The sequence below is a fragment of the Malurus melanocephalus genome, unplaced genomic scaffold (assembly GCF_030028575.1).
Source record: "Malurus melanocephalus ecotype Western Australia unplaced genomic scaffold, MMel_1.1 scaffold_57, whole genome shotgun sequence".
In the NCBI taxonomy this organism is placed as follows: Eukaryota; Metazoa; Chordata; class Aves; order Passeriformes; family Maluridae; genus Malurus; species Malurus melanocephalus.
In genome coordinates, this window is record NW_026623289.1 from 1,438,597 (window position 1) to 1,463,237 (window position 24,641).

The 24,641-nt window shown below is 44.7% G+C and overlaps 1 protein-coding gene and 1 non-coding gene across 4 annotated transcripts; both read right to left on the reverse strand.

The window, feature by feature from the left end:
- Nucleotides 1-7,265: 7,265 nt before the first annotated feature.
- On the reverse strand, nt 7,266-14,805 carry EIF5 (eukaryotic translation initiation factor 5). Of its 3 annotated transcripts, XM_057365739.1 has the most exons (12): nt 14,721-14,805; nt 14,359-14,551; nt 12,072-12,351; nt 11,736-11,817; nt 11,335-11,507; nt 10,887-10,998; nt 10,071-10,210; nt 9,407-9,565; nt 9,053-9,214; nt 8,663-8,827; nt 8,302-8,436; nt 7,266-7,657 (listed from the first exon to the last, which is right to left on the reverse strand). In XM_057365739.1, exons 3-12 carry the CDS (start codon nt 12,141-12,143, stop codon nt 7,565-7,567), a joined length of 1,293 nt encoding a protein of 430 aa, XP_057221722.1. In that variant the 5' UTR covers nt 12,144-12,351; nt 14,359-14,551; nt 14,721-14,805; the 3' UTR covers nt 7,266-7,564. The 3 variants fall into 3 exon arrangements, with proteins under 3 accessions (XP_057221722.1, XP_057221721.1, XP_057221723.1); XM_057365738.1 differs by lacking the exon at nt 14,721-14,805 and having other exon boundaries at nt 14,359-14,705; XM_057365740.1 differs by lacking the exons at nt 14,359-14,551; nt 14,721-14,805 and adding an exon at nt 12,890-13,085.
- Nucleotides 10,411-10,534, reverse strand: LOC130573375 (small nucleolar RNA SNORA28). The gene has a single exon (XR_008965327.1). It is a non-coding gene; the product is annotated as a small nucleolar RNA SNORA28 (small nucleolar RNA).
- Nucleotides 14,806-24,641: the final 9,836 nt, after the last annotated feature.

Sequence of the window (24,641 nt, forward strand, 5' to 3'; positions counted from 1 at the left end):
TTTTTTCCTTTCAACTCACTTGTTTTTATTTTTTGGGATCGGTTTGGTGTATATTTTTATTATCTTTTCTCCCGTCACGGCCTCGGGGCCGCTTTGGGGCCGGGGCGGCGCCGCCGATTCGCGGGCGCCCCCGGGCGGTCACTTCCCTTCGGGAGCGGGGCCGGGGCGCGGGGTGTCCCCAACCGTGTCCCCTCCCCGCAGTCCGGCACCCCGCACCCCCGAGACCCCCCATTCCCACACCACCCCCCCAGCAGTGCCACTGCCCGGCTCCAGCTCCCTCAGCCCGATCCCGCAGTCCCTGCCACGATCCACGATCCCTGCGCTCCACGCAGCCCTGCCCCGGCGGGGGTGGTGGGGTCACCCCTGGTGGTGACACCCAGGCTTTGTGGCGGGTCAGAATCCGCCGCTGTGCCGTCCCCATCCTGCCTGGCAGCCTGGGCTGTRTCCCAGCCCCAGTTACACACGGGCCGTGTGAGTGTTATGGTGATGGGAGGAACAGGGTCAGTCCCGGCTGGGGACTGACTGTCAGACCCTTCTGCAGCCTGGGAACTTTCCTGGGAAACGGTCTTTGCCACTGTCAAGAAACAGAATTTTGGGAGAAAACGTGGGTCACGGAAAAATCCCATCACTGGTGATTTCTCTGACACCCAGCTGCCTCCACAGGGCATGGCCCACGATGCCAGCCCTCTGACAGCTCCAGGCATCTCTTACAGACTGCCAAACACACCAGTGCTGATAGTCCTGGACCAAGGCACAGGCTGTTCGATGCCAAAGCAGAGCAAGCCCCATGGAGCAGGAAAGGCAGGAGGAGGAGACCTCCCTGCCAGTAGCTCCTTGTCCAGCGCTGAACAGCACCTGGTCTCTTTGCCCAGGGCTGAGAATGGGTCCATGGGAAWGGGGAAGGAGAGAGGAAGGAGCCTGTCATCTCCCATCACCCTCTGGCCTTCTGCGTGCAGGGCAGGTTGGGTCATGAGTGCAGCCGCTCCTTTCCCATCCTGCACACATCTGCAGGTTTTCCTGCAGAACAGGTTTCCTGGTATTAGTGATACCACTGCTTCTTTCTGTCTCACAGTCCCACCCCACAATGCTGAGGTTAAAAAAAAAAAAAAAAAAAAAAAAACAAAAAGAAATACAGAAAATAAAAAAAAAAAAAAAAAAAAAAAAAAAAAGAGACAATATCATAAAAGTCTGTAAAAAAAAAGGAACTGCAGCAGTTAGTGCCTTGCACTAGCGAAGCTCCGCAGCTCCTCAGTGCACATCCCCGAACGCCCCCTGAAAGGCTCTCACAACAGACAGGTASCTGCTCTCCCACTTTTCCTCCCACCAGGAACACTCAGTTCCCCTTCAGTGATTCAGATAAAACCACCCCCTTGCCCAGGACAAGCCTGTTGGTGTTACTAAACAGGAAGGCCTCCCTGATCACCTCTCACTCCTCACCACCCACTCACCACAGCCACCTTCACTTCCTGGCTTCCCTCTCGCTGACCCGGAGCAGGATGCAGCCAGCCATGCCTGTGGCGCTGAGCCTGACTTCCCTGTGTCTCTCTCCCAGCCCACATGCTCCTGTTCTCTCCAAGAAACAGGTCCAGAGCAGATGTTTCACCCGAGCACACAAACCTGGCCATGTAAAACTCGAGCACTTCCAGGTCCATGCAAGTGAGGAGGTTCACGGAGGCTGCTTACCCACCTGCACAGCTCTGGGGACTCCCAGAGCACCTCTTGCTTCCTATGACATTTTTTTTGCCAAAGTCAAATGCATTGCTCCCATCTCCTGGCATCAGGATTGACCAGGAGCTGGTTAGAAGGACTCATCACCCCTCCATCTCCTTGATTTTTAGCCAGCATTTGGAGTGCACAGTTGATTAGTTCTCTCTATACTTTAATGCTTTTTATCGTGGGTTTTTTCACCTTCAGCAAGCTGTGAAGCTTGCTAAAATTTTGGCTCCTCCATTTGGCTGCAAGGTGAAGGTGTTGACCTTCAGTGACCCCCGCTGGGTAGGATCCAGCCTGCTTTTCTCAGAGAGGTTTTCCCTTCCCTGTTTCTGAAATGCTTCACCTAAGCAGGGGTTTTGCTCCTCTTCTGGGGGTGGTGTGTTCCTGACAGCAGCCTGAGTGGATGCAGCTACCTCATCGTTCATCTTGTCTAAATGGTTTCTTGGGATTTTGATGAAGTTCATCAGTAGTCAAGGGCTTCTTAAAATTTTTCCTAAAATTGCCTCTTCTGCATTCTGAATCTTTGATAGGCATCTTTCAGCAGAATAAATCAAAACTAAAATCTAGTCAATCCTGTTCATGGAGAAGGCATGGAGAATGCAAACTCCTGCATTAAATGTCAGCTGATAAATAAGAACCTAAAAGAGATTGTTTAAAATCCCATTACTTATCCCACACAGAGCAGTGTTTTTCTSTCACTGGAGCTGTGCTCCTGTATCCCATTTTGCCCGAGTTTGCTTGCCCACCATCCACAACCACCTCAAGTTCCACAGCACTTGGAGCTGGGACTACCAGCTCCTCTGGCTTGTGATACAGAATATGAGCACAGGCTGAAGGAACAAAGGAGGCAGGAGATGGAAGCCTTTAAATCCAGTTTTCCCAACCCCAGAGACCASCCTTAGTCTTTTCATTTAGTATTTTACTTCTTTATTTAGTCTTCTCCTATGTGAACTGCTCTGTTCACAATTTGTAGTACCTGTGACTTTGTCCATAAGAGTGATTATTAATTAATAAATAATTTATTAACAACTCCCTGACAACACAGGGATGGGATTCTCCTGGGGAAGTATACTTTGCTCATGTTTCTTTTAAAGATGTCAGATGTCTACCTTAATTGCACAGAATCAAAGCCAAACTCCATTGACGTCAGTGCAGTTATCTGGGTTTTATTAATATCAGATAAATATAAAAAACAGTATCAAGCAAAAATTCACAGAGAATAATAAAACACCCACACAAACCTCCCATTGAGTTGTTCCTGCTGCTGATACTTCCCTTATTTGGAATGTATGGCTGTAGTGCCTATGACTCTCTGCTCAGACCAGAGCTCACCTTTGAATCATCTCTTTCCCCCTTGAGAAAATACTGAGCAGAAAATACCTTTAACACCACAGTAAGAGGGTTAGATTAGCACCAGAAAAAACAGCTCCAGCCTCAGAAAATGTCAGGGAGCTGGGAGCAGGAAGAGGCTCTGCAATCCCCTTCCCCTCCTTGCAGGTGCAGGACTGCCTGTGTTCAAGCTCCAGTGTGGCGCAGCTGAGGGATTTGGAAGGAACAGCGTGTGGAAGGAGCAGTCCTGGGAGAAGACATTTGGGAACGAGACTTGGGCAGGGGCCCTTGTAAAGCTTGTGCAACTCATGGRCAGATCTGTGCCCAGGCCTGGGCCTTGCTGGTGCCAGCCTTGCCTTATTGACCCAGCTCCCTGGCGTCACTCCGAGCCTGTCCTRTCACAGCTGATCTGCATGGCCAGCATTCCATCCACAGGACACCCAGGACTGGTAATTCAGCTACAACAAAAAGCTAAAAGAGCCCTAACTATTCAGTAAGCAATGACTTTGAAGCACATGCAAGTAGAAAAACTGATGTGCAGTAAAGATGGTTTAGCATTTATTTGATTTCCCTGACATTAATAACCAGACGAGAAAGAGTTCCCTCTGTTTTACTGACAGGGAGTGGGTGAATCCATTTCTTAGGTTCCTAACCCAAAACATTGAATGTATTTTTTTTTCCTCTGAAAAAAGTTAAGTTTTAGAATTTTACTGAATTAAAAGCAGCATCACCTGGGTGCTGGGCATGATGGATGTCAGCTGCAACAGAACTAAGGAAGCTGTGGATACCCTGGTGCTGGCCTGCACTCAGGAAGGAAGTGACATCCTGGGAAAGCTGCTCAGTGGCCCCAGAACAGCTCCTCAACAATTCCAGGTCAAGAGACAGACTCTGACACCCCCATGGCAGCAAGATGWTCATCTCCAAAATGAAAAACGTAGACAATGCCAGCAGCGTGTCAAGCACATAAGTAATCCCAACAGCTCCAACAACTTTATAAACCTTAAGCTGAAATTTAACCAAGCAAACAGTGTTTCGCAGGTAAGGCTTAAAAGAGCATTGTTTTCAAGCTGCTTTTTTTTTTTGTCTTTACTTCTGGGTTTTCTGTTGCAGAACTTCACGGTTCAGTGGTGTTACCAATTGCCAAGGAATCAACTCTCAGCAACAGGCCTCTGAGGCTCTTTAGAAATAATTAGTTTGAGAAGAAAATAGCTGCCACAGTTTGGAAAGACTAATTGGTGACTCAGCTACTTTTATTCCATCTCTCCTTGCCATTTCCATTCACTGCTTTCACTGGGAGCCCAGAGGTCCTGTGATCTTTATTACGACTTTGTAGCAGTCGGACATTTTATCACAGACTGTTACATTAACTACTTTTCAGAGGTACCTCTCCTTTTCAAACAGCAACGTTCAGAACTTTAACAACTGGAATACACTCACATGCCAGGAATTATTTGTTATAAATTAACTTTTTTAACTCTGGGGTACATCTGGATGGAGCTGTTTGACTGGAGTGGAGATCAGGATCTTTTGGCCTCTTACTCCAAGGAGCAGGGCAGATCTTAGAGGGGAGGCACGACAGCCTTGCAGTAACACCTCGCCCAGGTGGCCCGGCAGAGGTGACCTCTGTGGSAGCACCACATCACAGTTATACTGGCAAGGGAAGCCACTACCACAGCAAGGGGAAAGAAAAGCATTCAGCACATTTCTGTGCCTACTGCAATCCCCTCAAACCCCTTTTCCATCTTTAGTCCTTGCCTCACTACAAGCCTGAGCTGTGCACGTTCGGGGGCAAAGAGCATGCTTTTATCAAACAGATGTCCTACCACATCTAGCTGAGGAGGCACGGGCCCCCAACGACAAACCTGTAGGCTGCAACTGATAAAAGTAAAACCAGGCAATTTTACTTCTTAAGTGCACAACAGTCAGGATTTCAAACTCATGTTGAAGCTGCTGAACTCCAAGCAAAGGTGGCAGCTGAGCGGCTCCTTGTCACCCTGGATGAASAGAACCCGCTGCCAGAGGCTGCAAGCTGAGCACAGCTCCCAATCTYAAGCTCCTGCAAGATGAGGGTTTGTGAAGCCGAGGCTAATGGACCTGCCACGAGACCCTCCATCTGCCCAAAGGCAGAGATCACACACGTTTTTTTTCTAGCAGAGAGATAGTACAGCACCAAGTGAGGAAAATCATCCAACACTGTTTCCTTCACAGGTGCCAGAATTCTAAGCTTGAAGCAGATTTTCTCTGAACTCCAAGTTGCCTTTTGAAGATACACTTGTTATTTTTAACCAGATAGCAGAGGCAATACATTCAAAGACACATGAAACTTTYAAGTCTGACTCCCTTCCCTAAAGAAATAGTCACACAACAAACATTCAATTTTTATGAGCTGGTGGAATCATTGGTTAATGATCTGAGACAGAAACAGCAACATACATATGAAAACAGGGTCAGAAGTGTAATTCAGCATCAGGAATTTTGTAGTGACAGCCTCAGCATTTAGAGAAGTCTCCACGATGACTCAAATTAGGGCACTACTCTGTGATATACTCACTCTGATCCACCTTGGGCTACTGCACAAGAGAACACTTTCATTCCCTGCATGCTCCCACCACGTTCACACCAAATCTACCATCCTTTGCTTTGGTATCATCAGATCACTGACTATGAAAAACTTTTTGGGTGGATTTATTTCCTAGTTTCCCTACCGGAAGGAACAGGTCTGTCAGGCTAGTCTCTACGTCCTGGGGAAAATAACCCCAAACCCCCAGAGATTATCCCTATTGGTGGCAGCCTACAACTGCCATCAACTCTGCCCTGAAATGGGTCTGACAACCCCTGAACAATACTTCACTGCATCACAATTGGGAACAGCCAACACCACAAAAAATGTACTGCWGACAGAAACCTAGTCACAAGATAAACACGTAGCAGTGTGCTCACAACGGTAACACAAGGGAGGCATGTGCCAGCACCAGGAGGAAAAGGTGTCTTCCTGAGTGGGCACACAGGGATTAATAATCCATCTTCCAGGTTCTCAAACATGCATGAAAATGAACACTTTGGAAATACAAACCTGGTTTAGACCCAATGGAGGAAAGATTTTCTTTCAGAYAAAAGAAGCTAGGAATAAACCTGCATCTAAATTAAAAATTTTGAGTTTGTATTATCGCAATAAAAATTCACCCAAGATAAAAAAGGGCCCTTTCAAATGCTTCATGGCTTTACCCCATCTTTTGACTGTTTGCCCCGCCTGTTAGTGCCAAGTGAGAACTCACTGCCACATGCAACATGACAGACACTGCAGAACAAGAGAACCTGCAGCTCAAGTCACCTCTGCTGTAACTATCCAAACACAATCTTTGCCTTTATCCAATTCCCAATTCTGCCAGAACCTTACTAGAAAAAGTAGCTCATCATGAACTGCAGCATTGATGTTTTAAAACTTCTCATACTAAATCTGACAAAAAAACCTGAAACCTAAACCCACTCTATTTCCACCCTCAGCTTTCCTGGCAAAAAGCTGTGAAGGGCAACCTAACTCCCTCCCCTAAAACTGTGGCCAAAACTTGTCACATACCATGTCATACCAGTTTCCTGATTTTCATGGATCAGGTTTTCCTTTATCCCATTTATAAAGGAATCTGATTCAACACCAGCATTTAGGACTCACTTCCAGAGCTAAGCAGGTGAACTTGGGGGACTTCTGCACACCATGTGCCAGATGTCCTCTGCCCCTCCCTCCTCAAACGACACCACTTGGCCTGTGCCACAGTGACACCGCACAGCTGGACACACGGGAACAGCCTCAGGGTGGGGCAGCACAGGCCAACTGCAGCAGCACCAGCTCCAGCAGCTTTAATCCTGGATTAGGAGCTGTTAAAAGCCACAGGAAAGGAAAAAACAAAAAAAAAAACAAAAAAAAAAGGCAAAACCCAACTCATGTAGTGAAGACCAGTGGAAGTTTAGGCCTACAAGATCAGAATACAGACAGCTGTAGTGTTTTAAGAAGCTGGCAGCTGCACACTGTCGATTACACAACACCTGCTTCTTGACCAGGTTTCAAATCTCCACTGATGGAACAGCCTCTCGGTTAATGGTTTCTTTTTTGTCTCATTTAAGAGATTGTCATTGTGGGATCAGCTTTGCACATTTCACTGAGCAGTGTAAATACTTACTTGTAAAAGCAATAAGGGGGGGGGCAGGGGTTGAACCATAAATGAAGATTGACCAAAACCAAATCCTTTATTTCCACAACTGTATAAATGTGCTCCAAGTATGTGTCCAACACAAGTTAGAAAAACAAAATAGAACATGCCAGTTGCAAACTAGATCAGTTCACCGACGTGCTGACTCCTTGGTATTAGGCTTAGTTACACAAGACCAGTCACAGTAAAAAGATACATTTTAGAGTACAAAGTAGCAGGATGTTAAGCCATTTCAGCTTGTGCACATACAAGTCACACTTCTGGCAGAAAATGCAGAGAAGTTTGCATTACTACGCTGGAAGCTATGTTGCATCATTTTAAATGGCATCAATATCGATATCATCATCTTTATTGTTTGCAGGCTTCACAGTTTCAACTTTAGGTACACTGGCAGTTGTGGAGTACACCACCTGTGGAGACAAGACACTTCCTTTTACTGGAGCACTGGAGTAATTCCGACATCCAACCACCCTCCTGGCATGGCCGTGAACCCCTTATCATGCTGCTCTGTAAGGCAGAGTTGTGCATGTACATCTGGAGGATGCAGCATCTCCTACTCAGCAGCAGAATAATATAATAGTGGGAAGAGAACAATCAAGGAACCCATGTTAAAAACACTCACAGCCACAGCCAGCTGGAGCATCATCAACTTTTGCTAGATTTTACCCTAGGCCAAAACTGTGAGGAAAATGGTCAGTTATTCTTCCATCAGCTTATCAAACAAACACATCCCCACTAACTCATTGAGAACATGGAACACTATGCTTGCTACCCTCCTGTCAACCTTGCGCACTACATGAGCTGTTACTGTGCAAGAGACTGTCACTATGGAATRGCAGTCTTGGGCTGTCCAGGTGCAATTGCAGTTATGGTGATCTCAGGTGGACAACTGACAACAACACTGACAAAGCATTGTAAAYGGTGCATTTGTCCCGCTCCCAGCATGCACAGTAATACCCTAAGTAATCAATTTTACAGTGCACCAGGACAAGRTTACAAGACTTAAGCATGCAGTGCAACTTGGAGCTGCTGACAGTCAATGAGTCTTTCCTACCTCTATGTTTTCATCTTCATCCTCTTCTTCATTGCCGGAAGATTCTTCTTCAGCTTCCTTTAGCCATTTAATAAATGGTTCTGCTTTGACACGGATTTCTTTGGCAAGCTCCCTTGAAACGTATTTCTTTGAGGCCTGAAAGAAAGAGACATCGTGTGAGCATTGAAGGAGTTTACGTTAGACCATACCCAAATGCTATCTAAACTGGAACTCTAACCTCACCCCCATTGTCTTCCAGAGCCCATTTTTGGGAARGAGGCTTCTCGCTGCACAAGCTATACCAGAATGGAGAAGCCAGATGCAATAGGCTACCTTCAAGTATTTAATAGCTACAATACATTACATACAGYCCTTTCTTTACCTTTTCTGCCCAGCCAAGGATGACTTCTTCTTCCAGAAGATCTGCATCATACATTTCCTTCAAAATATGTGGTATTTTCGAAATAAGCTGAGACTGATGCACGGCTACCACACACTCGAAGCCATGGAGAAGGTACCTCTGAGCTTTCTTGTTGTTGTGGCAGAACTAGAATTGTGATAGAAGCAGAAATGATTAGATAAGCTTTTCTTACCCTCTCTCCAGACTAAATAGAGAGTGGAAGCAACTCTCTGAGATTGCAAAGTTTACAACGGTTCATACTCTCTTTCCCAGCAGTTTCCCCCAGCTAAGTTTTCTCCCCCCACAGTACCAAGCAAGTGCTATAAAAACCTCCTAACAGTTGTCACAATGAGTGCAGAAGAGATGGCTTACACGAAGGAAGTGACGTCTGTATTTTCTTATTTGTTCACGAATCTTTTCGTCAAAAAGGACTTCAGTGAGAACAAGTGGGCCCATAGGCTTTACATCCAGTCTCTCTGCTTCTGCTACAATGTCTTTGTCAGAAGAATCAATGACACCTTCTTCCTTCTTTTTCTACAGGGAAACAGGAAGAGAAACATTTTAATGCCTCTTGAGGTCTGCATTATTGCTCTTTGCACTCTTCCCACAGCTGGTAGAACCAGTACTTTGCACAAGCTTGAGCAGGTTGCTTTTAGTTTCTTTACAAATGTTTTGTACCACTACARCTGAATGGATACACCAAGCAAACAACCACAGAATAGTTACCTTTACAAAATCAAATAGTAAGTTGACTCTCTCCTCTATAGTTCTTTCCAGATCTTCACTAAGCGTGAGGTTCTTTGCATGGTCACTGATTTCATCCATTCTACGCCTCTGGGCTTCTTCTGTTGTGTCCTCACCCCAGTCATCATCATCCTCCTCCTCCTAAAATACAAAAGCAAAACAACAGATTCACACAATATTAGTACAGGGTTAGTGTTAGGTGAGGGTAGAAATGATACAGGTTTAACAGCARTTTTATAAAACTAAAGAAATGTTTATAGAGCAATTTGAAAGTCACAGACCATGAAGCAACTGCAAACATAGGAAAGAAGTAAGGGAAGCTAGACCTGAATCTATAGCCACCTGCAGGGCTACTTGAACTGCAGTTTTACCATTCTACCTAGTACACAGGAGACAATCCAGGTGCCTGAAGATGAGTGATAAAGGATATGCAGCTTTCACTTAGTAAGGAGCACAAATGCTAATACTGATGAGCTGATAACGCTACTATAGAGAATCAGGGACCCTTCTATTCCAGCACTAAGCTCTGGATACAGCAAGACCTTTAGGTGCAATGTTGACCAGCAAGGAATGCCAGTGATTTCAAAGGTTTAAATCTGAGCAAGACACCACACACCCTTATCTTCCCACTTTCCCTTCTACTTACCACAACCTGTGGAGGAGTAATCTCCTCTGGTGGTGGGGGTGGAAGTGTCTCATTGCTGGACACAGAACCATTCTCTTTGTCCTTGCCTTTTCTGTTCTTCTTCTCCTTTTCTTTCTTTCCTGTACCAGTGTCACCACTTTCTGCAAGTGAATTTTAATGTTTTGTTCTATGAACTAGAGCAAACTAGAAAGTCCCTGCACCTCTGCCAAATCCCCAAGTGGGTCTGGATACTTTCATTAGCTGCAAGTTATGGGTAGTACCCATTCCCAAAACACTCAGGAAYGATGTACATCTGGTGGGGGAACTCCCAGTTGCAGTCAAAGGCTTGTTTGCCACCAAGATTGTCCAAGTCTATATAACAGGTGACCTCACAAAGCAGAGACCCCTGGAATAGGTTAGACTTTTCTATTCTAGCAAGCTTAAATTGCAGCAGGCAACTAGATGCTTACTACAGAGTGTTGCTTGCACAGATTACAGTTCACATTTACTATAGTTTTTACTTCCTACTCTCACACTTCACACTGACTGAATGGAACAACTGCCATGAGCTACTGCTAAATGCCTACCTTCCTCCTAATTTCTGTCCTGCACAGGCAAATCCAGCTTTTAACAAATAGCTCTACTTGGGAAAGACACAGTAGAAGGAGRAAAGAGACTATTGGCACAGCTACTTCATCTTGATCCCCAAACATAGTCTAGGAATACACTGGTGACCTTTCACACTTCAGTTAGATGCAAGCTATTTATTTCCCTATTCCAGTAACACCACTAATAAAGAAGTTCTCTTCATCCCCAGAAATAAGGAAAGGCACTTACCAGGTGGGTTTTTGAGAATGAACGTGCAGAGTTTATGGTTTGTGTCAAGCATGCCTCGATAGCCACAGGCTTTGCAAGAGTTACCTATAGTTTGTTTCTTAGGATTGACATGCTGTAAGAAACAACAACCTCCAGTTAATTTACCACTTACAGAACAATTACGCATTAAAGCCTAAATCTGATGTCTGCGTAATCATCTTCTAATGATTAAGGCAAAGGWTTAAATACTTCGTATTGTCTTCTAAATACTAAGTTTAGAAGTAGCAATTTTTATCTCAAAAGTTAGATACTGTTAGTAGATGTAAAACCTTCCTAAAGGGTGCAAGAATGTGTAGTTGATTTCCTGTTCATAGATGCTCAAGTCTACTTTTAACTTTGCACCACTTCTACAAACATCTAATACAGTGTTTCCATAGTGTCACTTTTAATGCAGACGGAGAGCACTCACCAGATCAGTTTCAGGATTCTCACACTCAGGACAGAGAACAAATTTTTTAATGAATCCATCCAACATGTCTTGCAGCTTATTCGCCTCATGAGATCCATTGACAATGTAACGGTCATTCTTAACATCAAACTGGGTCTGTGCTCCCAGCTCACAACCAAAAAATTTGGTAGGATCTGTAAAGAAAGCATTATAATCACTACCACGCTCATCTTTGTTGTCATTTTTAAGACAGCAAGTAAATAAGCTATTGCTTCTTTATGTCCWTTATTTCATCCTGACATAATAACATTTCTTACTTACAAATCTCTAAGGAAGTGTTAGTGCTTTATTAGCTAATTAACACTACTACTTTAAATACATAAGCATTACAAAATGTTCTGTCATTCCACACTACTACTTACACGTTGGAGGCCGATTAAGCGCCTTTGCAACGTCAACCATGTTGACTATAACCGTCTTTATTCCATTTCCTTTGCCCTCCACCTAAAGAAAACAAAGTTTTAAGGTTAAATGTCTGCAACAGCAGGCAGTGCGCATTTCCCACTTAACTACGCTGAAATTCTGCTTTGAAGTCCATCTCCTTAAAAGACCTAATGTGCATTTAGCATGGACCGAAGGAGCAGACACCCTCCCAGGCCAGAGTGGCCAAGAATTATCATTACCTCTCTTTTCCCCCCCACAGGAGAACCAGTTATGGGAGAACACTCCTTGCTAACAGCTGCTGCTTAGGAAGTTACCTTGGCAATCAGACGGGGCATTTTGTAGCGATAGAACTGATCTGAAACACTGCGGTTGACGTTGACAGACATTTTGCCTTATTAGTAGCTTTATCAATAAGATGAAGAGATCTTTGATTGCAGTTTTTTGGTATCTTCTGTCTGGAGAAGACGGGATGACATAAACGACTGCAAGAGTTCTCGGTCTCTGACATGAAAAAATTTTCGCCACTGAGGCTGTAAGGTTCTTGCTTGTATGCTATGTTTCCCCAATACAGGTACCAGTGGCTGCGCAACAGCTCTGCAAGGATGAAAAAACAGAAAAAAATGAAGTTCAGCCTAATGTATATCAATYCACTCTTTCTACAAATCTATATAAGGGATTGTACGTAGGGCGAAAAAAAGGGAAGGAGTACATTTCTTATGCTACAGCTTTCTTCAACCTATGGAACTAAAAATAACAGCCTTGGATTGCATTAACAAATTTTTCTTTTAACTACATCACAAAGCTTTTCACTCTCTCTTACTGCCCTAAAACCACGCAACAGCCTCATACTACTTTTTTATACAATAAAAWCCTGAAGGAGTTCTGGAATCACTAAGGAAGGGCACACTCCTTGATTTATTATGCAGACCAGTGACTTGCACCATAAGGGTCATGTGGTATGGCTCAGGCTGAAGGGCACAGGAAATCAAGAGAAAGATCTAGAAATTAGTTTCAAATTCCACATCATAGCATGAACCCATCACATCAACTGAAGTCTGCCAAAATGCTGAGAAATGTAAGTAAGATGAAGCACCAGCAATTTGTAGCCCAACGTAGTTTTTACATGGCTTACCAGTTTTTGGATCGGAGTGGCAAAGAGTTGAAAATTACGTAATTCTCCCTCTCACTTATGGATTCTCATAGCAGCTTCTGTTGAGTTCTGACTTAACAATAAGCCTGATAAAGTCTGACAGAAGTTGCTTCACTGTAGAAAGCCTAGCAATGCAGAGGTACAGAGCAGTGCAGCAGCTTTTCCAGTTGATTTTTTTCTTGGGGGAAGGGAGGAGGGGGAGGAAGGGGAAGGAGGATGAATCCTATTATTAACGTTGCCTTGAGCAGTATTTACATATTTAAATTAACACGTGCCTCTATAATCAGATCTAAGAGTACTTAAGCCACAACTGGTTGACTAYACAGGCAACCCTGACTACAGAGCATRGCTATTCTGACACGTCATCATGTTGTTATCGTTAATGACAGAAGCGTTGACACATTGAAAAAGCCTTCTTAGTATTTATGCATAAGAGCGTGCCTATGGTGCAAACACGATCCGAGTTCCTCTGTCAGGTTTACAACTTCTTTACACAATAAGCAGATAAACTTGTAYGTGCCTTGAGTTCTACATTAGCCCTGATGCAATTTTACCCTTCCTCAGCAAAAAGCACACCACGGACTCTTGTTTTAAACACACAGGATGTCTAAAAAGAGCCACCACGTAACCTGACCACGCGTTTGCAGAAGTGCTGAGGAACCAGCTCTCGGTGACCGAGTTCCCAGAAGAAGCGTGCCGTTTTTCCCTCCTTCCAGAGTACAGCATTTGTCTGCTGCAGGCTGAAGCTCCCTCTCCTGGTCCCAATGACACCTCATCCCAAGCACCACCCTCCATATGCCGCGCACGGAGGAGAGAGCGGGAACGCAGACCGACTCCCTGCCGCACAGCGCCGCGTCCCCGCCCCGCTCGCGGTGAGTCATAAATGCAGCAATTAAGCACTGAGTCAGCGCTGGGAGCCATGGGGGAGTCACCCCCCGGCCGCGCATGCGCCGCGGGACGGGRGCGCTCCGCCATCCCCTCCCCAGGCCGGGCCGCCCCCCGAGTGTCCCCCGGGGCCGCCCCTCGGGAGCGGGAGCCGAGCGCCCCCCCCCGCGGCCGGTGGGAACTGCGCCACTGCCCCCCCACCGCCACAGCGCGGGAGGCGCGGCCCCGCCGCCGCCATCTTGTCTCGTCGCATGGCGGCGGCGAAATCAATATAAATAAATAATTAAACAAAAAAGAAAGCCTCCCTCCTCAAAACGAACAATAACCCTGCAGTTGAACATCTACCGCTTTAAGATGTGAATTTTGTTGTGAGTTTTTTTTGTTGTTTCCCCCTTCCCCACATTGCTTCTTTTCCTCCTCCCATCAAGGTTCCGGACGCTTCGTTACACAAAACCTCTGCCGATATCCACCGTTCACCGACAGACYGAGGCCCCAATCCAGCCTAAACCACCCGCCCGCTTCCCTCACCCTCACCCCGCTGGCCTCACCCGCCTACTAACACTCACCGTTTTCGTCCAATAAAGACATAAACCCAACGCTGCTCGCCCCGGGCTGCGACGAAGCCGATTGTGAGAGGAGAACAGGGCCGAGGGGGCGCTTATATCCAGACGGAGAGGGAGGCGGAGGCGGACGCCGCAGCCTCCGGGTCCCGGCGTCCTGGGGCGGGCGGTATCACCAGGGAGAGCGGTGCCGGGAAATCTGCGGGCAATACACAATCAGGAGCATCGTTAGGGGCAGCACCTATGAGGGAGAGGGAGGAAGAGGAGGGGGGAGAAGAGGGAAGGGGGAGGGAGAGCCGGCGAGCGGCGCGCAGCAGAGGCAGGAGGGGGCGGCGGACGGGACCCGGCAATGGCTGCCCCGTACTCACCTCTAGAATGTTCTCGCTCCGACTGAACAACGCCAGAGCTGGGATCAATCAGCCAGCGGCGCGCCCCGCCCCCCTCTATCACCATTGGCTCACCGCTCTCCTCGCAGTGAATCTATTGGCTAAGACCCCGCCRCTCCCCTCGCCCATTGGTGAAGAGCACTATCGATCAAAGCTTTGCCTCCCTCCCCCCGTGCCCTCCCCCCCGCCGGTGCCCCAAAGGACATCGCGTCTACAGCGACCGAGTCTCGCGAGAGCGCGCGCGGCGGGGGCTGGGGCTGCGCGGGCCGGGCCGGTGCGCGGGGCCCGGGCTGAGGGGCCGCCGGGGCTGAGGGCATGAGGGCCTGGCCAGCCGATCCGTCCTGCCCGGTGTGCCGGGACACTGCCCCGGCGGGGCGAGCGACTGCCCCGGAGGGCAGTGACACAATGCTTGACATCTCAGCAACTATGTTACAAGTTATATTACAAGTAATTTCAAGCAATTAAGTAGCTGAATAAGTTGTGTTTTTCCTGCGCAGCCGGCTTTCGGGGTGTGGGAAAGAACCTGTTATTAAACTCCAGTGTCATAAAGACTCAGCATTGGGTGGCTCTGGGTGCTTGGGTTGCCGTACAAAGGATGACACAATTGTCATATGCATGTGCTCTGTTCTTAGTGSAAAATGCTGCCAGCCCTATGTAGCTGAATTGGGACCCTGAAAGAAATGCATTACTGGATTTATTTTCACATAAAAAGCAGAAAACTTGCATCCTTTCTTCCCTGTTACCTATTCTTTCCCATCTTCTTTCATCATCACTCTTCCAGTATCACAGGAATGATATGTTTTGGGTATTTTAGAGTGTCAATAGTGTTCAAGTGGCAAAAATTTTTTTCTTGACTTTATGAATTGAGAGGGTAACTGGCTCTCTCATCCTATAAACACTCCCCAGCAGAACAATGCTCCTCGGTTCCTGTCACTGTCTTACTGAGTAATGTTTTAAAGTTTCTTGATGGCTCYGTGGGAGTGCAGAGGAAAAGAGAGGGAGCAATAATAAAACTAGTAGTGACATTAAAAAATGTTATGTACTCTAAATCTCTTCCTGCCTGAAGTTAGTTTTGACACGTAGTTTTCCTGACTTTGATATCACATCCATGTGGTCAAAGGAAATAGCCCTCCTGTTGAACCTGGGAATACACATTAAATATTTTTGGTCTGATATGCAGAAGAACTGCACTCAGAAAGGTGGCTGATAAATGAGGCTTTCTTAGAAGTCRCAAAAGCTGGGCTACTGTTACTTCAAGTGGCACACAACAGCAATAAAAAAATCTTGTTCCCTCAGCTGGAGCAACCAGGGATAAATGGGCACRTCTTCGTACTTTCTATCAAGACCCTCCTTATAGAAGCTGCCCTTGCTACATCTGCTTTCAGCATATGGAATAGCTGGTCTTTGTTGCCAGGACACTGTCCTGTAAAGGATCATGGAATTGTTTGGGTCAGAAAGAACTTTAAAGACCATCTTGTTCTAACCCCTCATCATGGGCAAGGACACCTTCCACCAGACCAGGTGCATCCATCCTAACSTTGRACACTTCCAGGGATGGAGAGTCCATCGTGGAAGTTTGTCTTGGACTTCATTACCAGCATTTGAAAAAGGTAATAATTCTTCAGGATATGTTAAATGTCTTCTTGATAAATGCACAGCAACACATTCTGAAACAAGAGAGTGTTAGGGCAAAATAAGGAMGCATCTCCGAAGTATGTGAGGCTTGGCAGTTACCATGAGGGAAAAAGGTTATTAAAAAAGTGGGAGGCAAGAAAAGCACAGCAGGAAATCCTTCGCTGTGAAAATATGTGACACATTTAACTTGCTAAATGCCTCCTGTCTGTGGCTTTAGCTCCCGGTTACRACACCTAGGGGGTTAATAAATTATGAGTGTTAAAGTATACTGTTGCCAACACCACTTCAGCGAGCTGCYGGGAAAGAGCCCCTGGATTTGGTACTACTTGACATAATGAATAGTGCTGAACAGTTACGATTAGTAGCATAAAGAAATATAGCATGTCTATACATATATAGTGTATAAATGGGCATAAATTAAAGAGTTACCGTTTAAGATTGTTTCTTCCACAAAAACAARGTCTCACCCAGGTGAAGTCACATGACCAATTCTCCTGGATTAKGCAAACCAAACTAAAATTGTGGATCATTGACTTCATAGTGCCTAGTTGTTGATTTTTTCCTCAGCAGAAAATTCACTAATATTAAATGTTGGATCCCAAATATCGTTACTGAATCTTAATATTTACAGTTTTTTCATTTTAATCTTTCATGGTATGGACAAGACAGAAAAATATTTTCTCTCCTCCCACTTCAAAATGTCATGATTTCATGAACCCTGAAGTTCAGAGTTGACATTGCTTGTGTGACCTTCAAAAATAGAGACTGCTTGTGTGCTTTGCATTTTATTGACAGAAATGAAGCAGGTTTTGTATATACTTCTGTAGGTATGACATTTTAAGTGGCATTTGTAAGTCAGGTTTTTTAAGTGGCTTCATGTCTAAGAATAGGAAGTTTTCCACAGTTGAATTTAGAGTGCAGTTCCTTTTCACAGAAATGCTTTGTTATTGCTGAGTTCAGCCTTGAACAATCCAAGTTTGTTCTATGTTGCCTTAGCCAGTTTTCATTAGAAATAACAGAACCAATGACTGTGACAATGCAGCAAAGTCAAAACTCTATTGAAATTCTTAACATATTTAAAATCTTCACAAATTAGTGTTGTAAKCACATGTCTTTTTATCTCYGATTGGCAACTTTGTGTCCCGTCTGTGGTTTATTCAGCACATTTGTCCTCTATCAGTGGTGTGGCTGGCTGTAAACATAACCCTAATTCAATGCCCTCTTGGTAACCTTGCCCTTGAAGAATGTTTTGTCTCTGCTGTGTGTGTTATCTTCCAGTGGCTTGTTCAGAGCTCTTATTTCGTCCAGTGCAGGCAGGAACATTAGCACCTGAGTAAGGGATTCCTTGTTGTGCTGTCTTCACAGCTTTGGCTGTAATTTCAGGAGATGGAAGGAGGGCCAAGTTTATCTATAGTTACGTGGAATAGCAATAGCCTTTCTTCTTCCTATCCTGGCAATGTGTAGAGAGTTTAATTATTTACGTGCAAGTTGGAATAGGTAACCTTTAGGAAAGGGTGGGTCCAAAATCCATYGGGATTGACATTAGACATTGATCAGTCACAAGGGCAGAGGTTAATTCTGGTTTTACTGTCCAGGAGCTTCACTGTCGTTTCTGTCGAGCACATCACTGGTCATCTTGGGGAGGTTCACTTTGTGAAGTGCYTTYCTTTYCATGCTCTGTAGCACCACCATTCCTGTTAGCTATTATTAGTAGCTCAGGAATTAGTAAACAGAGAAAAACATGACAGCAAGTGTATGATGTTAGCCACATATATAGCCATTATTTATGTTAGTTATTTTTGTTACTTCTGTTACTATGCAGAAATGCTAAAATCTCCCAGATAGAGTTTGGGTCTGAGTGTCCTGAAAGGGCTCAGTGTTAGCTGACAGCATGAACTGAGCTCTGTCCCACATCTGGTGTTGTCATCTCAGAAAACATGGTGAGGTTCCCTCTACCTTCCCTCTTCCAGCGTATGTCTGCCTATGTAAGAGAGTTGCCTCAGCAAGGAGAGGCAAACAGCTGCTCTGCAGAGCATAAACCACTGTTTGATAGCAAAGTCCTTGCCTTGGAGTCCTGTCTTTTCTCTGTGTGTCTCAGCAGTAGGTGGAAGCGCTGGTGATAGGAATCAGTGAAACCAGGTTTTCTCAGTTTGTCCCGGCAGCAGCTTTGGCTATGGGCCTAACTTGCAACCACTACCATTATCCAGCAGTTGCATGCCTGTGGTTGGCAAATCTGCCTGCTACATTTATATGGTTGCTGAAAGAAATGGATGTGGAAGATAAGGAAATGCAGCTTACAGCTGAGAGCATKCTATCAAAGCTACCTGCCTGTTCATTATGTCCACTAGTAACCACTGCATTTACATTTCACTGCTTCGTGTCATGGTCAAGCTTCAGACATCAAAATCTGCCTGTGCATTAAGTTAAATCTCTCTTCCAGTATCCTTTTATCAATTCACACTTCTATTTCGTTAAAGGAATTGCTCAGGTCTTCTGCAGCTGTCATGTGCTTTGCCAGCACCTCAACAGATTAATCCTCCTTTATCCTTTTTCTTTGGCTTCTGATGGTCTGGCAACCARTGCTGTGATTATCAGTATAGATTTCCCAGCACATGTTAATTCTAAGYAGGAAAAAAGAGTAATGTGTTCTTAACATTACTTAATGGTTTTCTATTTTTCTTTGATATGTGTGGTAGCCCTTGGTACTTCCAAACCTCCTCCCACACTGGGGAGACCCTGGAGATCTTAAGTGCTCTCAAAACCCTTCTCCTGTGAGCAGGACTGTGGCTCCTGAGCTTTTTTCTAGGGGTCTGCACTGCTSGTGGCAGCAAGTTTTGCTCATCTATTCTGCTCATTTGAGCGTGGAGGAGTTTCTTTGCTTTAGAACAATACAAGGGCATTGCTGGGAGAGCTGAGGTTTGGAGGCAGTGCTGAGGCCCATGTAGGGATTAAGTTTGWGCTTCTGCTGGCAGATCTAGGAAGAGGATAAGGTATACCTGGTGCTTGTACTGAAAGGAATGGAAAAGCCTGTTTTGAAGGCAAAGAAAAAACCTTCATGCTCTCCAACAAAAACCTTCAGAGGTGTTGCTTGGCTGGTAGGGCAGTGCTGTGCATTTAGAAACAGACATATCACAGAAAACATCTTTTTTCTCCAAAGTCTGATTTTAAATCCCTTAAGAGTTGCCTCTCCTGCAAGATTGAAGGTATTTTGCAGGGAACTACAGGTCTTAGAGGATAATGTTGAATTTGTACACCATGGTAGAGAATTTGCTGCTTGTTTGGTGTGTTTTGCCAGCAGCTTGAGTACAGCTGGTGCCAGCTTCTTAATCAAAACACAGGGATTACCTTTTGTAATGAAGCACATAATACATGACYGCCATGCAGTGCCAAAGGCTTTGAATGCTCTGGTGGTTTGCAGCTCAAATATTTATATCACTAAAGTAAATTATTTGCCAAACTGCAAAACAAAGCAGGGGGAGTGGTACTTAAATAGGAAAGTAGAGGCAGAAACTTTGTCCTATGATTTGTATATGCCAAGTGTTATGTWCGCTTAGGGTATTACATAGACTAGGAGCAATCCTGAAATAGCTAATAACACACATGGTCTCCAAGAGTGCTGTAATAAATGGTCTGGTTTTGGCCTATAGGGATTCTTTGACACCCAATAAAAGCTGTCTTGAAGCACTAATAATGYCTCACTCTACCTGTGAATGTCACTGTGTTTTGAATTACTCATGAGGTTCAGGAACAGGCAAATGGTGCTGAAGACACACGCAAGTGCATCATCAAACACACATACCACCATTGCATAAATCATGTTTTTTTTTAAGAAATGAGGCTAAAAATATCCTTGAATATGAATCCAGGTCAAACATAGTGTTMAATGTAAAGTCCAGCATGATTTTACTGACTTAATGTAGACTTTTGTTTCTGARAATGACCCAGGAGACACTGAAGGCAAAACTTTCTTACAAGGATTTTACTGCCTTGTGTTGTTTCCAAAATCAGTTTTTCAAAAGTCTTAAGAYACACAGGTGGGCCAGTGAAGGCTCAAAGTCATAATATAGGGTGAATTTTCCCCTGAAACTCAAGGTTGTCATTTGAAGAAAAAAAATCTTATCCACACTGACTGTTTTTGAGCTTTTTACTTGGGATAGTCTTAGGATACAAGCTTTGCTGAAACAGGCCTTTTCATAGAGTTGAAGGGATCTAAGATAAATGYTGATGATGCCATGATTTGTGGCTACCATAATCATCTGGGAAACTGGCACCAACAACGGAATTACATTATGTGATAGCTGTGAACATTTTGACATTGTAATTCTCTCAGAAATTGATTTTAAGATTCCAAAATGACGGTGTGCGTGTAAGTGAAATCAYATRTATAAAGCATTATTCAGCACTTAGTCTAATTTATTCTTATTTCACCAGTGTCCTTAARATGCCTTTTTCTTAAGCCTTATTTGCACTAGTAATTTCAAGCACAGTAGCATTTTTGCTTCAGTGCCTGATATAGACATGAGACATCTGAATAAGCTGCAACTTGTGATTTTACAGTTCTCCATGGATTTTGTATCTGCTATGACTTCTCTGCAGTAGGAGTTCTTAAAGTTCCTCACAACCACTCCAACCTCTAAAAGCTGAGATACAATAAAAAAATATGCTGGCTGTTTTCCGGGTTGTTTTGCTGCATCTCACCCACAGTTAGTTTTTAATCACTCTCATGAATGATTTACTGTTCCCTTTCTATCATGTTACTTTTTCATTGTTGCCTCCAGTGGACAAAAAGCTTTTGAAGGGTTCTTTAGGGCCTAATGTATTGTTTGTCCTAGATATTTGGCATGACTTATTCAGAAATGTGTAATRAATACACAGCTCCTCTCGTTGCTGACTGTTTGCACATCCAAAACAAATCCCTGTATTAGCTCTTGTGAAGAAAATTAGCTCTCCCTCAGCTGAAACCAGCACAGACATTTGACAGATTAATGGATGACCAGGTGATGATGAATAGGCTTTCTAGACGAAGTTAGGAAGGCTGTGTGGATGCAGGTGGGATCTCAAAGGTCACATGTAAACACACGTGAGCTCGTTCAGGTCCATGGGAGAAGCAGCATTTTATACCAGTGGATAATGTGCTAATTAACTCGGACACTTCACTTCTGAGGCATTTTTCCTGGTAGTGGCCTTGTACATTTATCCCTGATTATGGACATATAATACTTCTGTCTTCAAAGACATATTCTTATAAATAGTTATTTTTTTGTTAGGAGATATCCAATTCTTTTGATTGGTTGCACCTAATGTGGCTAAAGAAAGCCTGCTAGCTTTTTATTTATTTTCTGGTGCACTGAGACAAGGAGTGCTGTGATAAGRGGTGTTGATAGTTTAGTCTATCTGCTGTGAGGGTAAGTCTCTGTTGGGTCTATGTGCTCTGAAGGATGTTTACTAGTAGATATTTGATAAAACTTCTCTTTATTTTATAGTTAATAAATTGTGAATCTTAGAGCTACTGCTGCTTTCATGGAGACTTACAGTAAACAGCTGAGTCATACAGATGAAGCCTGAAATTTCTTCTCTCACAGATGTGACTAGAGTCCCACTGAGTTCCTCTGCAGAGTCCTGAGCTACTGAGTTCTGCACCCTGAAAAACATCTRTGGGGCAGGAGGGTGAACAGCTTGTCCCCTGCACCTTGTCCAGCTCTGTGCTAGCTCTGGTGCACAGGAGGCAGATGCACATATGCTGTGATTTGTGCAGGCACATCGCTCACAGCTCACTCACATCCTGGAGCAGCAGGGAAACGGGCAAAGTAGTGCTGGGCTGCCAAGTCCCAGCCTGCTGGCTAAGTTGTTTGAGTGCCAGAACAAACCTGCCATACAGTGAGCCACTCAGGGCTTCTCTTACCCTAGCAAAGGTCTTAAAGGCATCTCTGTAGCTTACTTCAGGTTAGGGTAGGTTCKCCTGATTTTTGCCTGCTCCACATCTGCAAATAGTGTTGTGTTTCCCATACTGATTCTAACCCATCTCAGTATATCTCCCAAGGGATCTTTGGAAAACATGATCAGTGCTGGGGAAGTGCRTCTTGCTACATCTGTAGACTCTGCACAAAAGGTTGTGCAATATGTTCTTCCCAAGACCTGCTAATGACATCACATGAATCAAAGGAGTTAATAGTAGTGGGTTTCCCACAGCAGTCTCTTTTATAGAGTGATAATTAATGACTGCTTCTAAACAAATAAATAAAAATATCAGATAAAACAAAGTCAGAGTCTTAAGCCTGTACTCAGGACCAGCTAAGCTTCAGCTACTTGCTCTGACCGCTTTTGAAAGATTGACATGCATTGCTTATATGAAGGAACTGTGCCAGAACTGTGAAAAACTGTATATGTCTTAAAAAAAAAAAACCAAAAAAAAAAACAACCTGTATATGTCTTGTTCTGTGTCTTTTATCTTGTCCATTTCCCACTGGCACTGGCTGCATTTAAAGCTTTTTAAAGGGCTCATCATTGTGCTGTCCATGCTGCTAAGACATGGACAGACAGTATTCTGTTCTTAAATCCTGCTTTGAAAWTTTCTTCATAATATGTCCCTAGAAGAACCTTCTGGTTTGTTTATTTTGATTTGTCCTTTGGCTGTGGCTGGATGCCCAGTCACGGGCCCAAATCAAACTGGCAGAGTATCAACACAGGGCAATTTTCGGCTCCTTGTAAGCAACTTCAGTTCATTTTAGCCGTGCCTCTGCAGCATTTCCCAGAGTCAGTCATCTGTGCTTCAGCTGACTGGGGTGCAAGCTGAACTCTGACTTGCCTGGCTGAGCCTGCCAAGAAAAGCATTGGCTAAGCAGAAACAGTGTGTGTCTAGGGGCAAAGGTGAGCATGCATTAAGTATCCACATCTTGATACTGAAAGGATGCAGCTACAATCTAAACAGGGTAAAGGGGACTGGGCAGACAGACAGCCGCCTGAGGTGACCCAGGAGTGCACGCCACGCTGCTTGCTGAGAAAGGCCTCTTTGTCTCCCTGCATTATGCCGGCCCATTTTGAGTGAGATGCAAAACAAATGCAAGAAACAAAACTACATGGCCTTGATGACATTGTTCTGTTTCTTGGCATTGGTTTGTTGTGCTTAGAAAGGCCTTGAATGTGTTGGACCATAGTGTATATCTCACCCCAGGCAAAACAGAGATATTTGTGCAGCTGGCTTGCAGTTCCGCTGTCCCTTGTGTGCAGGCTAGGGGATGGAGAGAGTGTCTGAATGCTGGGGCACCTTTCCATCATGAGAATTCACAGCCGAATCACAGATGAGAGCATATTGATTCTCAAGTTCTTCATCAGTGTTTAGGAAGAAGTGAGGAGCAAAGGTGGGGAGGAGACCTTTAACCATCACCTACCCCTTTGTCATTGGCTGCTGTCTGACAGTATTTCTATTGCTTCCCTGTTCCCATTTCAATTGCAGCTTGGTCAGTGTGACCTGGATATTCAGACCTTATTTTGAACACTGCTAATGCATGTCTTGCTTTACTTGAAGCCCTGCTGTGTCCATGAGTATCTCTCAAAAAGACAGAGGAGTGTTTCTGATCAGTTTTAGAGACATAATCTTACCAGAGTTCTTGCGCTTCACCTGGATATGTGCAGTTCCTTTTTATTGTGACAAGGCTTTACCACTCTGATAAATTACTCTTGCCATAGGCTATAGATAACATGATAAAATCAACTTCTCTTCGAGTTACAACTGGTTTTCTTTTCAGACTGTCTTTCATATCTACTTCTGCACTGGCAAAATGGTCAGATCATGGACCTTGAAGTTGGAAGTCATAACGTGAGAGATACCAGTTTCGTGCTTCCCTGAGCTTTGACAATTAAAAAGTTTGGATGTACAACTTGACTTACATAACTACAAATGCCTATTTGGCAAAATAGCTTTCTTGAATGGCACACACCGATTCTGGGTGCAGCTTAGTACTCTTTGGTGGGGCTGTTTTGCTGGCAGAGATAGCTTCCTCCTCCTGCAGTGGGTTCAGATCCAGCCAGGAGATATGCTGGGTGCTGGCCTGAGGTAGCGGTCTTGTAGCAGTCCTGGGTGCTGTTAGAAAAAGGCAATTCTAGCAAGGTAAAAGCTTATTTCTGTTAGCTACCCGCTACTTTGGTGTCCAGTAGTGASAACCTCTGAGCCCATTGGTGTGACAGTAGCTTCAGTCACTTTTGGAAATTTTGGACTATGTAGGCTCAAAACCTCTGCCTTCTCATGAGAGGGCTGAGATAAGCCCCATG

What these genes read in the sequence shown, in the direction of transcription:
- EIF5 (XM_057365739.1), bottom strand. Translation starts at nt 12,143, where the DNA reads ATGTCTGTCAACGTCAACCGCAGTGTTTCAGATCAGTTCTATCGCTAC. An exon ending in CATTCTCAAAAACCCACCTG is followed by an intron (nt 10,211 to 10,886) that starts GTAAGTGCCTTT and finishes ATTCACTTGCAG; the next exon opens with AAAGTGGTGACACTGGTACA. An exon ending in TTACTCCTCCACAGGTTGTG is followed by an intron (nt 9,566 to 10,070) that starts GTAAGTAGAAGG and finishes TTTGTATTTTAG; the next exon opens with GAGGAGGAGGATGATGATGA.